The sequence below is a fragment of the Oreochromis aureus genome, linkage group 16 (genome assembly GCF_013358895.1).
Source record: "Oreochromis aureus strain Israel breed Guangdong linkage group 16, ZZ_aureus, whole genome shotgun sequence".
In the NCBI taxonomy this organism is placed as follows: domain Eukaryota; kingdom Metazoa; phylum Chordata; class Actinopteri; order Cichliformes; family Cichlidae; genus Oreochromis; species Oreochromis aureus.
Window position 1 is genome coordinate 28,930,378 of NC_052957.1, and position 17,589 is coordinate 28,947,966.

The window sequence follows — 17,589 nt, forward strand, 5'->3', positions numbered from 1 at the left end:
TGTATCGACAAAGAATTTGCCAGATGGTCTGGTATTCTGTGTTAGTACTAGGCTGCCTTTGCTTCTTATGGTTACATCGCTTCCCCAGGGAAACCTTCCTCCTACCTGCCAAGTAAGCCATCACTTACTCAGGTCATTCTTATTCCCTCTAGTCTCTGTTTCCTTTCCCTAACCACGCTATTCCATATTTCAGACCCTTCACCCTTCATGAAGGCAATAGGCAGAGTGTTACAGGTATAGCCTTAAAGAATGTAGCCTCATGGACAATGTAGTCCATGCTGCAGGGAGAATGGACTGCCATACCCGTTATGGCTCTATGAGCGCGAGGGAGGGAGAAAAAGGAGAGTTGAAATGTATGATTTGTCACCGACCAGAAACAGGAGCTGGAAGCATGTAAATATAATAATAACCACTGAAGCCAAAAAGAGTGCCTGACAAGCCCAGTTGTAAATAAGCTATTAAGACTCGACTGTACACCGTGTTCGTGTTTTCCTCTGAAATAATAAGTTCCGTTAGAGCAGCCTTTCAACGCCACTCTCTGTCTCTCGCTAGCAAAGTTGACCCAGACAACAAAGTAAAGTTAGTTTTCGGCTATGAGCCCGACACAGAACCCGATGTATTAGCCAGAGGTCCCGTAGACCTGTTTTATAAGCGCGGAATAGTTTTCTATATGAGATGGCTGCAAAAATTGTGAGTAACCTTCAGTAACAGTAAAAAATCACACGGTAGTAGCACATTCATGTTGTATAAAGCAGAATAATATATTAAGTAATCCAAAGTTTTCAGAATACGTTACTCTCATTGAGAAATCTATAGTGGAATACATTTAAAAGTAACCTTCCCAACAATGCTGGTCATATGCACATATGCACATTGCATTACTCATTGTTGCACTTAGTTTATATAAGATTTTCTGTCCTTGGGCTAATGATACAAGAGACACAAAACTGGACTTTTGAACAGTTTTTGCACAAAGGACATCACCAATCTGAATACTGCTATGACGTCACCTAATCAATGATTTGAGAACAATGATTATTTTATGTTGAAAGCATATGTTGCCACCTTGCGATTACTATGTGTGAGAGAATTGTTCTTATTGACTTTATCAATTTTTATTTTTTACTCTTCTTTATTTCAAACATCTGGTCTTGTATTAATTTTAATTTTATACTTATAAGGAGAGCAAGTGTTGCCATCCTGAATGTTCACATTAAACAGAAAGGAAGGATTAATTGTACATTCCCAAAGTATCAATTGCAAACGTCAGAACAATGGTGTTTCAGAACTCTCCATCCCTTGAGGATGAAGCAAAATAATAAAAACTTTCCACAGACTCGTATGAATAACTGTGTCAATCTACTCAACTACTCACCATCACAGCATCCCATTGAATGCGCTCCAAGATATACTTTAAGTCCAGAGACCTTTATGAAAAGCAGAAAAACACCAGTTGCATGTTGGCATAATTCTTGCTTCTTTTTTTTTAAAGTTTTCTATTCATAGTTGTTATACAATTTGTTTTATGAGCAAATGTTTTGTCTTTGAAAACAATAATGGATAAAGAGTTAAATGTTACCTTTCTAACTCTGGACTGGTACACGGAAATTAACAACTACAGATATATTTTATTTTTTATTATGTTTACATTATATATTCTAATAATCTGCACTAATTCTACTATTGTGTATTTAATCTTTACTCATAAAAACCTCCATGAGCCTATGTACATTTTCATTGCTGCTTTGCTACTTAACTCTGTTCTTTACAGCACAAATATTTACCCAAAACTTCTGATTGACTTTTTATCTGAAAAACAAGTCACAACATATTCAGCCTGCCTCTTTCAGTTTTTTATGTTTTACACTCTAGGTGGTTCAGAGTTACCTCTGTTGGCTGCCATGGCCTATGACAGATATGTGGCTATATGTAAACCTCTGGAATATCAAACTATCATGACAAAAACTACTGTGAGTATTTTCCTTGCTGTGGCTTGGTTTGTACCTGTTTGTCATGTTGCTGTCCAAGCAATAGCGAGTGCTGAAGCTAAACTTTGTGACTCTAATATAAAAGGAATATTTTGTAATAATGCAGTTTACACTCTTCAGTGTCAAAGATCAAGATTAATTACTGTCTTTGGTGTGGTTACTTTACTAGATCTTGTAATACTTCCTATGCTCTTCATAGTTTTCACATACACAACAATATTTATTGTTTCTCATCAAAGTTGTAAAGAAATTAGGAAGAAAGCTGCAGAGACGTGTTTACCCCATCTCTTAGTTTTAATCAGTGCCTCTGTGTTTTTTGTGTATGATGTAAGCATAGCTCGGGTGGAACTAGATTTTCCAAAAACTGTACGCATAATAATGACATTACAAATAATGCTCTATCACCCTTTGTTTAATCCATTTGTATATGGGCTCAAAATGAAGGAAATTTCTAAACATCTAAAAAAGCTGCTTTGTCAGGGCAAAATAATTTCTTGAATTAAAATTGGATGCTAAGTACAGTCATTTGTTCTATAATGAGTTTTACACCATCAAATCATGCTTTCCAGAACACATTTTGTGTATATATATATATATATATACTGTCACCATGTTTTTAAGCGATGACATTTGTATTATTTATTTTGCGGTTTAAATATCACTAGTAATATGAAAATTGATAGTACTGATAATACATAATATAAACATGGAATAACTGTTCCTACAGGTTCCTTAATTCCAAAAGAGGAATTAGTCTTTTCATTTTGATATAATAACGTCTGTTACTGTTGATTAATGTTCTCATAGCTCTCTTCTACACCTGTCGATTTACTTTTTCATTGATTTCTCTTTTTAATTTGCCACTTGTTAAGCTCAGTAAGAGAATGAGAATTACAGTTTCAGAAGAGTTCTAATAACATGAAAGCTAAAATCTTTCGATAGAGGAATTAATGAAAAAGTTATACAAATGCACTTTTCTTAATATAGACACCAATTGCGCTTTAGGTACAGCTAACTGAAAAAAAACATCAACTGTATAATCCACATCAATGTTGTCAAGTTTATTTAATCTATTAATTCAAGAAATAAATATGTAATGAATGAATAATAAGCTCCATGTACCTGGGTTGTTTTTATTGTTACTTTGACTATTTATCCTGTCTCTGTCACTGGTTCATTTATTACTCTATATGTGCCATGATATCTGTGTGGCATGTATATAAACATAGCATAAGAAGTAAGGAAATGTGTGTTTTGTCAGTTTTGCTTTTTTGGCAATGAATCTTGTACTGCTGGAAAGCCTGTTTATTTATCCTTACATAATGTCACATTTGGAAGAAAAACACAATTGTTGGTTAAGCAGCAGAGTCAAGTATGTGGGTTGTGTTCAGGGATAGACTGATAATCTGGCATACTGGGCATTTGCCCAGTGGACCGAACGGTTGGTATTATTTTTCTTTGTCGATACAATCATACAGGCCGGCCTGAAGGGCTGCTACTCACCATCACAGCAACCCATTCTTCATTTTCATTACTGACACTGGATTCCCCAATCAAATCTCAGGCAGCCCTGTCTTCCCGATAAAGGGAGCTTATGTAAGGCAGATCAGTGTGTCGTGATTTATGAGCTGAATCATCATGAATTTGCCAAATTCTGAACATATTTTAATGACCACCAAATGACAGTTTTGTGATTTTTATTATCCACAATAATTAGTTAACACAGTAAAATATACCTCTGAACTTTTCTTATATGTTGATATTGTTTTTTTGTTGTTGTTGTTTTTAGAAACCTGGAATGTAAATGTGCCTGTCTTCAAAATATGTCGTTTTCTGTTGTTTACATGTTCTGTAGGCTTGTTAGAAAGATTCTCTTATGAAGTGAGACAGACAGAGTAGCGAGTTGCAACAAATTTACTTTACTTGTAAGGAAGCAAGAGCATACACGGTAAACATCTATGCAACTGCCCACAGTGGCAATCCTGCAATTTTCATTTATAAACTTCTTCCAGTGTTATACTGTGAACAGATATGTGTCATGGTCCAGCGATTGGCCTTTTCCACACTGTCTCAGCACTCCCACCTCTGGGCGGAGACCTCATCAAGCACAGCTCTCATCTTCACCTGTCTACAATCAACCAGCAGTATTTAGGACAAGCATCTACAACTATTCTTCGCCAGACGGTCTGCAAACCTGTGTTAGTACTACACGGCCTTTCCTTCTTATGCTTACCTCAGTTCCCCGGGGAAATCTTCCTCTTACCTGCCAAGCAAGACATCGCTTACTCAGGTCATTCTTATTCCCTCTAGCCTCTGTTTCCTTCACTTAACCACACTGTTCCTCTGTTTCAGACCCTTCACATTCACGACCCCTGTGCCACGTACACTCTTTTAATGTCATTGTTTATTCCTGTGTTTTCAATGAAGGTTTGTGTTAAATCTGGTTGTTGCTGTCTGTGATTGTAACTGCGTTTGGGTCCACATATTACGTACTGGCCTCTCTTTGACACGTTGTCAATGAGGGTCCTTCCCTGACAATATGTATGTGACACAGTGAAACAGTTACTTGGTGTACTTGTACTAAACCAAAGAGGTTGACCATCATAGGATTAAATCACTTACATCACTTACTCAGGTCATTCTATTCTCTCTTGCCTCTGTTTCTCTCTGCTGCTCTTCTCCCTCTACACTAATGATTACCTCTCAGAAGACTGTTGTGCTAATTTAGTGCATTAAATAAAAGAAGTCACGCTACTGGAGTTGTATTTTGAATAGTTTATTCTTGCAAGGAGGAATTCAGTCAGCACAAGGCAATGATTGTGTTGTTCTGAGAAATTTATTTTCATGTAAAACACTTGAACATTTCAAAACATGCGGTGACGCGCATGGAGATTGTTGCTTTTGGTTTAGAGTGTTATTGAGCTTTATAACTATTGTTTGCAAATGTTGCTAAATGCCTGTGACTGAGATGCTGGTTTTGCTCACTACAATTGTATAAATAGAGTTTGAATTCATTACTGTGGATGTATAGTAAGTGACCACTATATATCTTTCAGTAGTAGTTCAGTAGTAGTTTAACTGTGTGAATGCTGTGAGTAGTAGGTTTTGAGTGATTGGGTGTGATTTGTACAAAAATAATAAAAAAATAAGTAATAATAACACTACAAAGGTTCATAGTAGAGTGAGTGAACAAGTGGAAGTTTGAGAGAAAAGGCAGTGTGTGTGATGATTCCTGATGTCTGAAAGAGCCCTATTTTAGAAGTGTGAGCGTGACATAAAGGTGTATTGGTTTTAGATCAAGATTTAGTAGACTTAAAGAGGGAGTAAAACAAAAGAGTTCGATTAGTCTGCAGAAACAGGAAATATGTGTGCCTGTGGTGTGTAAAGATAGCTCACAGAGAGAAACAGACGAGTTAAACTCTAAGAAGATGAAGCGAATGAATGTTTTAAGAAAAGTAATGAAAATGATATTGATTGTATGTGTCAATACAGGTGGATTTGGATTTCTCTCAACCTGGAACCTTGAGTACAGCGTCAAAAGCATAGATTAATTGGGAAAGTGTGAGTGCGAGAATACAGGGTATAATTGGGTTGAAATTGAAGGCTGAACTCATGATTGTTTAGAGATGTCCGCCATGTCATAAACAAAAGAAGGTAAAAATAATGACAGAAATAATTGACAACTATATTAATGAATAGACAACACATACACAAATTGTTATATGTGAAATTATTTTTGGAAAGAGTCAGAAGTGAGATAGTTTGAATTTAGAACTCAGTGATAAGATGCATGAATTAAACCTTATTGTAACAAACACTTGCAATGAAGAAAGCAGCTTACACTCAATTAATATGAACGCAAAGCCTTGATGCCATAGGCAATTTGTTTGTTTTTTGTTTGTTTGTTTTGTTGGTTTGAAAAACAAATTTGTGATCATACTTGTGGATCACAGTGACACATAATGATTAGGCATATGATTTGTTGATGCCTAGTATTAGAGCTGTGAGCTATGAACTGCAAGCAATGCAAAGTTTGTCCCAACTTAGAAGTTTGACACATGCCAGACAACTCTCCTATGTAGGCATTTTGCTTTCACAGTCACACATCAGAATTGAGAAGTGTGGACAGTTAAACCCAGCACTTCTCCCTACTTTGCAAGATGGTGACGCACACTGCTGTATAAAGAAGCTAGATGAGGAAACAAAACCACGCGCTGACCTTTACAGCACCCCACAGGCTGGTTCCGTTAACATCTTTGTAGACGGTTCAGCGTCCAAAAATAACCTTGAGGCGGAACTGTGTGTGGGTTATGCGGTAACCACAGTAGACACAATTTTAGAGGCAAAAGCACTAACTTCCTCACATTCTGCACACAGCGCAGAACTTACAGCTGTTATACGTGCCTGTCAACTGCATGAAGGACAAGACATAAACATATACACTGACAGCCAGTATGTCTTTGCAGCTGTACATCATTTTGCAAAAATTTGGCAGAATAGAGGGATGGTTACTTCTACTGGCAACCCAGTGCAACATGGAATGCAATGTTTGTGCAACCATTTCATTCCAACATATGGCATCCCCACTCTGATAAGATCAGACAATGGGACACATTTTGTTAATGAAGTAATCAGTAAGGTCTCTGAAGCACTAGGATTCAGCATCAAACACCACCGTGCTTACCACCCACAAAGTGCCGGACTAGTGGAAAGAACTAACTACACAATAAAACAGAGACTGAGAGAATGCATGGAAGAAACAGGGAGACCATGGCCTGAGTGTATAGGCCTGGTAGAAATGTGGATGAGACTGACACAAAGTTCTCAGAAACTCACACCTTTTGAAATCATTCACGGTAGACCATTTCCACTACCAATCACAAGTGAGCCCATAGATAAGTCAATAAGAGAAACTACACTAGCCGAATGGATGACTAAATTACTTGAAAATAAAGAGATTGTTCTAAACAACCAACTGCCGAGTGATATCTCTCCAGTGTCTTGCAGGTTGAAACCAGGTGATTGGATCCTATCAAAGTACTCCAAAGAAAAATTGGAGCTCACCAAGGTGGAAGGTCCTTGTCAAGTGCTACTCACCACACCAACTGCCTGCAAAATAGCAGAAAGACCGTCCTGGATTCATCAAAGCCACTGCAAAAAGTGAGTGACAACCTAGAGCGTTTAGAGCGCCGACACCCCTAACTCCTGGTGATCTATTGGTGGAGGGAGGGCTGATCGGGTACACCCGCCCTCTACTTCTTGCCGGTGGTCTACTCATCAGAGGTCACAGGTGTGTCTGGTCATCGGTCATCATGAAGACGCTCGAAAACAATGGGAATTTGAGCCACAGCCTATGCTACCGCCAAGAGAACGGATCCACGCCAATGGGAAACACCACTAACTGCAAAGCAGTACAGACACACCACTCCTGGAGGACCAGTGAAGAGCAGCAACATCTCGAATGGCACCTATTGGGTGCAAGGAATGGCCTGGCTCTGTGGCCAGCGAGCCTATTTTATCCTTCCTGGGAATTGGACAGGTCAGTGCGCTCCCATTTTCATATCTGACCACACTTTCAAGATAACCATGGATGCCACGTCAACAACAAGGAAAAGACGAAGCACCCCAGACCTCAAGCAGCATGATTCTGTGTGGGGTTCCGATGTCCCAGAGGAATTTAAACTTTGGACTGAAAGACAAAAGGTTGCTCACGCACTCTTCCCATGGGTGGGGGTAGGAAAACACGCTTTAAGAATAGAGACTCTAAACTACCGTTTTGGACTTTTTCTGAATGCTTCATGTAAAATCAACGACGAACAGGATCAAGAAATTGACGCTCTGCGCATTGCAGTAATACAACACAGGGTAGCATTGGACATGATTCTCGCCGAGAAAGGAGGACTATGTGTCCTCTTTAACAACACATGTTGCACATACATTCCAGATAATGTGCACTCATCCAACATGACTGATGCTCTGAAAATACTCAGACAACTTCGGGACGCACAACAACGAGACTATGCCACAAACACAGGAGACTGGCTTACGTGGCTTTTAAGCGGCTCTTGGAAGTCCCTGCTGATTAAAGGACTTGTTTTTGTTGGTGTTCTACTACTGTTATTATGTCTTTTCACTTCATGTGTCATACCTTGTTTGAAGAGCATGTTATCAAAAATGGTAACTGCTTCAATTCATGCTTACATCACCCTATCACAGAATGAAGAAGATGATAATGAGATAGACACTTGGATATAACATACTCACAAAACCCACTATTTTATGATGTCTTGGCTAAAAATGTTTACAAGTGGCCATAGACTGATACAATGTTAGTGAGTTGCTATGTACATATATAGAAGAAAATATCAAACAACAGGAGGGAATGTCAAAGGATTTTATTAGGATTTTTATTATGTTTATGCTTAAAAGTACATTTCCTTATCTAGATGTGTTTGCTCTTTTAGTATTCAGCTTAAATAGAGAAGTTACGCTCTGTGCAAAGCTCAACAGGAAGCCTGCACGCAGCACAGTTCTATTTTATCTCTTCCTGTACGTCTCTGAGAAGAATATGCTATAAATAAAGGCTGACAACTATTGCAGGGTGTGAGTCTCCGTTGAGTCTTACCCGTGTGCACGTTAACTTGCAAACCTGTCTGAGTGTCATTTATTCTGACCTGAGTTGCACTACAGGAAAACTCCTGACAGGATGGCATTACCTTGGCCTCCAGTAATGCTGTGAGGAACCTTGGAGTCATTTTTGACCAGGACATGTCCTTCAATGCACATATTAAACAAATATGTAAGACTGCTTTCTTCCATTTGCGCAACATCTCTAAAGCTTAGCTTGCCATCACCAGTGTGTGAATGTGTGTGTGAATGGGTGAATGACTGGATATGTAAAGCGCTTTGGGGTCCTTAGGGACTAGAAAGCGCTATATAAATACAGGCCATTTACCATTTTAAAATGAGAAATATCCTGTCTCAGAGTGATGCTGAAAAACTAGTTCATGCATTTATTACTTCCAGGCTGGACTACTGTAATTCATTATTATCAGGATGTCCTAAAAACTCGCTGAAAAGCCTTCAGTTAATCCAAAATGCTGCAGCAAGGGTACTGACAGGGACTAGAAAAGAGAGCATATTTCTCCTGTTTTGGCTTCCTTCATTGGCTTCCTGTTAAATCCAGAATTGAATTCAAAATCCTGCTCCTCACATACAAGGTCTTAAATAATCAGGCCCCATCTTATCTTAATGACCTTGTAGTACCATATCACCCTATTAGAGCACTTCGTTCTCGATCTGCAGGCCTACTTGTTGTTCCTAGAGTATTTAAAAGTAGAATGGGAGGCAGAGCCTGTGGAACCAGCTTCCAGTTTGGATTTGGGAGACAGACACTATCTCTACTTTCAAGATTAGGCTTAAAACTTTCCTTTTGCTAAAGCATATAGTTAGGGCTGGACCAGGTGACCCTGAATCCTCCCTTAGTTATGCTGCAATAGGCGTGAGGCTGCCGGGGATTCCCATGATGCATTGAGTTTTTCCTTTCCAGTCACCTTTCTCACTCACTATGTGTTAATAGACCTCTCTGCATCGAATCATATCTGTTATTAATCTCTGTCTCTCTTCCACAGCATGTCTTTATCCTGTTTTCCTTCTTTCACCCCAACCGCTCGCAGCAGATGGCCGCCCCTCCCTGAGCCTGGTTCTGCCAGAGGTTTCTTCCTGTTAAAGGGAGTTTTCCTTCCCACTGTCGCCAAAGTGCTTGCTCATAGGGGTCATATGATTGTTGGGTTTTTCTCTGTATTTATTATTGTGGTATCTACTGTACAATACTAAAGCGCCTTGAGGCGACTTTTGTTGTGATTTGGCGCTATATAAATAAAATTGAATTGAATTGAATTGAATTGAAACATCTGGTCTTGTATTACTTTTAATTTTATACTTATAAGGAGAGATAGTGTTGCCGTCCTGAATGTTCACATTGAACAGAAAGGAAGGATTAACTGTAGATTCCCAAAGCATCAATTACAAAAAGGCAGAACAATGATGGTTCAGAACTCTCCCTCCCTTGAGGATGAAGCAAAATAATAAAAACCTTCCACAGACTCGTATGAATAACTATGTGAATCTTGGTAATGAATGCTCTCCAAGATATATTTTAAGTTCAGAGACCTTTATGAAAAGCAGAAAAACACCTGTTGCATGTTGGCATAATTCTTTCTATTTTTCTTAAGTTTTCTATTCATAGTTGTTATGCAATTTATTTTATGAGCAAATGTTTTGTCTTTGAAAACAATAATGGATAAAGAGTTAAATGTTACCTTTCTAACTCTGGACTGGTACACGGAAATTAACAACTACAGATATATTTTATTTTTTATTATGTTTACATTATATATTCTAATAATCTGCACTAATTCTACTATTGTGTATTTAATCTTTACTCATAAAAACCTCCATGAGCCTATGTACATTTTCATTGCTGCTTTGCTACTTAACTCTGTTCTTTACAGCACAACTATTTACCCAAAACTTCTGATTGACTTTTTATCTGAAAAACAAGTCACAACATATTCAGCCTGCCTCTTTCAGTTTTTTATGTTTTACACTCTAGGTGGTTCAGAGTTACCTCTGTTGGCTGCCATGGCCTATGACAGATATGTGGCTATTTGTAAACCTCTACAATATCATATTATCATGAGAAAAACTACTGTGAGTATTTTCCTGGTTGTGGCTTGGCTTGTACCTGCTTGTCATATTGCTGTCCTAGTAATAGCGAGTGCTGAAGCTAAACTGTGTGACTCTAATATAAAAGGAATATTTTGTAATAATGCAGTTTACACTCTTCAGTGTCAAAGATCAAGATTAATTACTGTCTTTGGTGTGGTTACTTTACTAGATATTGTAATACTTCCTATGCTCTTCATAGTTTTCACATACACAACAATATTTATTGTTTCTCATCAAAGTTGTAAAGAAATTAGGAAGAAAGCTGCAGAGACGTGTTTACCCCATCTCTTAGTTTTAATTAGTGACTGTTTGTTTTTTATGTATGATGTAAGCATAGCTCGGGTGGAACTAGATTTTCCAAAAACTGTACGCATAATAATGACATTACAAATAGTGCTCTATCACCCTTTGTTTAATCCAGTTGTATATGGGCTCAAAATGAAGGAAATTTCTAAACACTTAAAAGGCCTGCTTTGTCAGGCCTTTTAAGTGTAGCATCCAATTTTTGTATTAAAACTGGATGCTAAGTACAGTCATTTGTTCTATAAGGAGTTTTACACCATCATTGTATCTGTGGAAAGAAATATAAAATGAAAAAAAAAAATCACTTTCATTAATTTATTTACCAAACTGTCACCATGTTTTGAAGAGATGACATTTGTATTATTTATTTTGCGGCTAAATATTACTTGTAATATTAACATTCATAGTATTGATGATATATAATATACACATGCAATAACTGTTCCTACAGGTACCTTAATTCCAAAAGAGGAATTAGTCTTTTCATTTTGGTATAATAACCTCTGTTACTTTTGATTACTGTTCTCATAGCTCTCTTTTGCACCTGTCGATTTACATTTGTATTGATCTGACTTTTTACTTTTCCACTTCTTAAGCTCAGTAAGAGAATGAGAATTACAGTTTCAGACCTGAAGAGTTCTAATAACATGAAAACTAAGATCTTTAGATAGAGGAATTAATGAAAAAGTTATACAAATGCACTTTTCTTAATATAGACACCAACTGTGCTTTAGGTACAGCTAACTGAAAAAAATCATCTGTATAATCCACATCAATGTTGTCAAGTTTCTTTAATTTATTAATTCAAGAAATAAATATATAATGGATGAATAATGATAAAGTACAGAAATGTAGAAATTTTAATTTAGCTTTACATTAGATGTATTCTGTTAGTTCTTCTATCATTTATTTGTATTTAGTTAAAGCTCCATGTACCTGGGTTGTTTTCATTGTTACTTTGACTATTTATCCTGTCTCTTTCACTGGTTCATTTATTACTCTATATGTGCCATGATATCTGAGTGGCGTGTATATAAACATAGCATAAAAAGTAAGGAAATGTGTGTTTTGTCGGTTTTGCTTTTTGGCAATGAATCTTATACTGCTGGAAAGCCTGTTTATTTATCCTTACATAATGTCACATTTGGAAGGAAAAACACATTTGTTGTTAAACAGCAGAGTTGAGTGTGTGGGTTGTGTTCAGGGATAGACTGGTGATCTGGCATACTGGGCATTAGCCGAGTCTTCTTTGTCGATACAATTATTCAGGTCGGGCTGAAGGGCCGCCGCTCAGCAACCCATTCTTCATTTTCATTACTGACACTGGATTCCTCAATCAAATCTCAGTCAGCCCTGTTTTCCTTGTGTGCTCATGCACCTTGTAGAACAGAGTTTAGTGTGGAATAAGTGTTTGATAAAAATGAACAAACAAAAGTGAAACAGTTGAGGTGAAAAAGTAGAGAGGAAAGAAATTCTGTCATTGAAACTACAAATAGATGCAGCAAAATGTGTCAAATTTACTTACATGGTAGTTAGTGCTGTGCAAAACTGAAAATTATGGTATCGATCCGATACCCATTAAATTAAGGATAGTACTTCCTATTCTAATACTTTTAACGTGAGCTTATGCAGGGCAGATCAGTGTGTCATGACTTATGAGCTGATTATCATCAATTTGCCAAATTCGGAACACATTTTAATGACCACCAAATGACAGTTTTGTGATTTTTATTATCCACAATAGTTAGTTAACACACTAAAATATACCTGTGGTGTGAATGAGACACGGCGAGTCCACGGCTCGAGGTTTTGAGCCATTTTATTTATCACAGCTGCAGCTCACCAGCTACCAGCCGGACATACATCACACCACAACCAAAAACACAACCCTAATTCCCCATGTTTAACTCGGTGGGTGTGATTGCAGATGCCGCGCAGGTGTGTCCACCCTCCCCGCATGGCACCGCAAACCACGCCCCAAGACATACCCCATCTCAATCGGGCGATGGCGATAGGTGGTGGTGGTTTGGTGTGCGATTGAAGCCGGGGAGGCACCTGCAGCGGCGGCGCAGCTGGTCCGAAGGTTGACCATGTTGAACGCAAACACGGGCCTGCAGGCATGTTCGTGAGCCCCTGCTCACAGGCGGCTCAGCCGGCATCCGAACAGGAACAGCTGGCACCTTGACCTCGGGCTCAGGTCAAGCAGGCTCCCCTGGCACGGGGACCCCCATGCACCTCCTCCATCTGCGACTGGAGCGACTCCTCCACCGCTCCTGGCTGGAGCAGCCCTTCACGCAGCGGCTCGTCCTCCTCCAGCAGGACACTATCTGGACGAGCTCCGCCCTTTTCTGGCTCGGACGTGGACCCGCCATGCCGCCTCCCTGGTTTTGGCACCAGTGTGGTGTGAACGACACATGGCAAGTCCACAGAACAAGGTCTTTATTAGTTCGGCTGCTTCAATTCAGTAGAAATAAATTTTATTTATATAGCACCAAATCACCACAACTGTCGCCTCAAGGTGCTTTATATTGTACACTAGATTGTACAATAATAGATACAGAGAAAAATCCAACAATCATATGACCCCTATGAGCAAGCACTTTGGCGACTGTGGGAATGAAAAACTCCCTTTTAACAGGAAGAAACCTCCAGCAGAACCAGGCTCAGGGAGGGGCGGCCATCTGCTGCGACCGGTTGGGGTGAGAGAAGGAAAACAGGATAAAAACATGCTGTGGAAGAGAGACAGAGGTTAATAACAGATATGATTCGATGCAGAGAGGTCTATTAACACATAGTGAGTGAGAAAGGTGACTGGAAAGGAAAAACTCAATGCATCATGGGAATCCCCGGCAGCCTACGTCTATTGCAGCATAACTAAGGGAGGATTCAGGGTCACCTGGTCCAGCCCTAACTATATGCTTTACCAAAAAGGAAAGTTTTAAGCCTAATCTTGAAAGTAGAGATAGTGTCTGTCTCCCGAATCCAAATTGGAAGCTGGTTCCACAAAAGAGGGGCCTGAAAACTGAAGGCTCTGCCTCCCATTCTACTTTTAAATACTCTAGGAACAACAAGTAGGCCTGCAGAGCGAGAGCGAAGTGCTCTTATAGGGTGATATGGTACTAGAAGGTCATTAAGATAAGATGGGGCCTGATTATTTAAGACCTTGTATGTGAGGAGCAGGATTTTGAATTCAATTCTGGATTTAACAGGAAGCCAGTGAAGGGACGCTAATACAGGAGAAATATGCTCTCTCTTTCTAGTCCCTGTCAGTACTCTTGCTGCAGCATTTTGGATTAACTGAAGGCTTTTCAGCGAGTTTTTAGGACATCCTGATAATAATGAATTACAGTAGTCCAGCCTGGAAGTAATAAATGCATGAACTAGTTTTTCAGCATCACTCTGAGACAGGATATTTCTAATTTTAGAGATGTTGTGCAAATGGAAGAAAGCAGTCTTACATATTTGTTTAATATGTGCCGATTATTAGAAATATTTTGATCATATTTATGTCACGGTTCTGGGTCAGTTTGGACCCAGTATTTTGAGTTTGTTATATTTTGGTTTACTTTTGCATTATGGATTGTTCCTTATGTTTCTCTGGCACTTTGTGTTTCAGTTATCTTGGTGTTTTGGATTTTCTCATTTTGTGGTGATGGTGGTGATAATGATTATTGTTATTGAGTTCCATGTTTCTGTTTATTGGTATTTAGGATTTGTGTTCTCATGTTTTGTGTGGGTTTAGTTCCATGTGTCATTTTCTGTCTGTCTCTCAGTGTCAGGTCTGCGTCTTGGTGTAGTGTTCTCATTTCCTGTTTTATTGTGAAGGTCCGCGTCTCATGTGAGTGTGTTCAGTTTTACCCTGTCTCGTCTTGTTGATTATTCCCAGCTGTGTTCCCCACCTGTGTGTAATCTCCTTCTGTTTCTCTGTGTGTATTTAAGTCGCGTCTTCTGTGTTTGTAGTTGCTGGTCCGTCTGTGTATCCACCATGTCTCATCCGTGTGTTTCCCTGCTGCCAACCGTCATCTGTTTTCTGCTTGCTGTTATTCGTGTTCAGGTTTGTGTTCTGGTTCAGGCTCAGTAGTTTAGTTATCCCAGTATAGTTTAGTTCTCCGTTTACCATTTTGTCCATCTCTTTTGTTGTGTTTAATAAACCACCCTCACACCTTTACAAGTGCATGTTAGCACTATCCTGCCACAAGTGCACTGTGCCACCTACCAACAGAAAGGAAAAAATAATTGTCATGTATTGATATTTGACTATGTCTTAAGGTGATGACCTTTGAACCGGATGTTGTTGTCCGAGGGCGGCCCCGTTAGGTGGCTAGTTGTCAGATCGACAGTGTTCAATAAAGCCAGATAAAGACCGTGCTTTATGTCCTGATTTAATTCAGAGTGCTCTGCCTAATTTAGTAAGAAGGTGGGCACACAACAATGGCGACGAGGATGACACAAACAAGGATTTGTTTTTGTGAGAAGTAGACCCAGCGGCGGCACGGTGTTAGGGAAAACTTGTGGGCTAACATGGAAAAGTCAGGTATTCAACCGTTCGCCTGCTACACTGATCCAGCTATGCTCAGACTGAGATGGACGCGGTGGTTAACATCCTTCGAGTTGTTTGCTGATGGGAAAGGTCTTATTTTGACGGATAATGCTACAGACGCGATCAGACAGCGGAGACGCGCTCTTCTACTGCACTTGGCCAGACAGGATGTGCAGGACGTCTTCTCCACTCTACCACAGACGGGAGAGGCGACGGATTACACTGCTGCGGTGACTGCGCTCAACACTTATTTTGTTCCTCAAGTGAATGCAGCATACGCACGCCAAACTTTTCACAAATTGTCCCAAACACCAGGTGAGACTGTGCAACAATTTTGTACACGTTTAAGGTGAGCTGCAAAAGACTGACTTTCAAATTGACAATGATAACCAGATACGGGACGCTATCCTGAGTAAATGCACTTCTGAATATGTACGGAGAAAGTTGCTCGAGGAAGGTCCAGGCTTAACTCTAACTCGCACGTTGGAGGTGGCTTCACACTGCGAACGCGTGGAGGAGCAAATGGCGGCGATGAGCGTCGCCGGGGAAAAGAAAGGCGAGGACACGGTCAGCCGGATTTTTACAGCGAAGAAAGAGAAGAACAACAGACCAAAAGGAAAAATGAAAGATGATAATAAAACAGACAGACAGTGTTACAGGTGTGGTTATACTGACCACATGGGCAAAGATCCCAAATGCCCAGCACGAGGACAAACATGTCACAAGTGTAATGGTAAGGACCACTTTTCAAAAATGTGTCATACAAAAAGACAAAAGAAACAAAATGTGAATGCTGTTGAACAAGATGATTATGCATTTACTGTAAATGATAATGTACCTGAGAAACTTACATTTTCTGTTGGGGGAATAGAGTTGAAAATGTTAGTTGACTCTGGAGCTACAAGTAATGTGATGGGAGAAAACATATGGGAAAAGCTAAAAGCTAAAAAGATAAAATGTCACTCATATGTACCCAAAGAGCAGAGGAATTTATATGCATATTCCTCAGCACAGGCACTCACGGTTAAAGGTGCATTCAGATGTGAAATCAAGATTGGTGACAGGACTGAAGACGCTGAATTTATTGTGATTAGAGGTAATGGTGAACCACTCCTGGGGAAAAAGACACCCATAAAGTTAGGAGTGTTGAAAATAGGTGAAAATGTGGCGGCTGTCACAGATTTAAAGCACACTCTTAAAGAAAAGTATCCAAAAGTGTTCAAAGGAGTAGAAAAGCTAAACACCAAACAGATCAGCCTGTACATTGATCCAAATGTGGAACCAGTAGCACAGCCGCTGAGGCGCATACCTTATCATTTGAGGGATGCAGTGGAGAAAAAGATCAATGAACTAATCGACATTGACATCATAGAACGTGTAGAAGGACCTACCCCTTGGGTAAATCCTGTAGTGGTGCTCCCAAAGAAATGTGACAAAGATTTCAGAATGTGCCTAGACATGAGAAAAGCAAATGAGGCAATAATCAGGGAAAGACCCCATACCCACTGTGGATGAAGTCTTGCAAGGACTAAATGGCTCTGCAATCTTCAGCAAACTCAATCTCAAGTGGAGATACCATCAGCTAGAGCTTACCCCGGAGTCAAGAGAGATAACTACATTTGCAGTGCGTAACGGAGTATACTGATACAAAAGGCTGATATTTGGAGTCTCGTCAGCTAGTGAGCAATATCAGCATGAGATCGCCAATGCACTAGCTGGCATTGAAGGAGTTGAGAACATTTCAGATGATGTAATCATACATGCACCAGAACAGGAAACCCATGATAAGCGCCTGCATACTGTGATGAAGAGACTCTCTGACTGTGGCCTGACACTAAACTCAGAGAAGTATCATTTCAACATGGACAGACTTGTGTTCATGGGAATACTGCTGACTCAGAAAGGCATCGGCCCAAGTGAAGAAAGAGTGAGAGCTGTGGTGGAAGCCCGAGAACCGAAGAATGCTACTGAGGTGAGAAGCTTTCTCGGACTGGTAGGTTTCAGTAGCAGGTTCATACCACAGTTTGC

General features: G+C 39.6%; 2 protein-coding genes across 2 annotated transcripts; both read left to right on the forward strand.

Moving 5' to 3' along the window:
• Nucleotides 1–1,556: 1,556 nt before the first annotated feature.
• LOC120433508 (olfactory receptor 4C12-like) lies at nt 1,557–2,486 on the forward strand. Its single transcript, XM_039599788.1, has one exon. It carries the CDS (start codon nt 1,557–1,559, stop codon nt 2,484–2,486), a length of 930 nt encoding a protein of 309 aa, XP_039455722.1.
• A 7,800-nt stretch (nt 2,487–10,286) lies between these two features.
• Nucleotides 10,287–11,207, forward strand: LOC120433509 (olfactory receptor 13C2-like). The gene has a single exon (XM_039599789.1). It carries the CDS (start codon nt 10,287–10,289, stop codon nt 11,205–11,207), a length of 921 nt encoding a protein of 306 aa, XP_039455723.1.
• Nucleotides 11,208–17,589: the final 6,382 nt, after the last annotated feature.

Coding starts and splice junctions, on each gene's coding strand:
- LOC120433509 (XM_039599789.1), top strand. CDS start 10,287: ATGGATAAAGAGTTAAATGTTACCTTTCTAACTCTGGACTGGTACACG.
- LOC120433508 (XM_039599788.1), top strand. CDS start 1,557: ATGGATAAAGAGTTAAATGTTACCTTTCTAACTCTGGACTGGTACACG.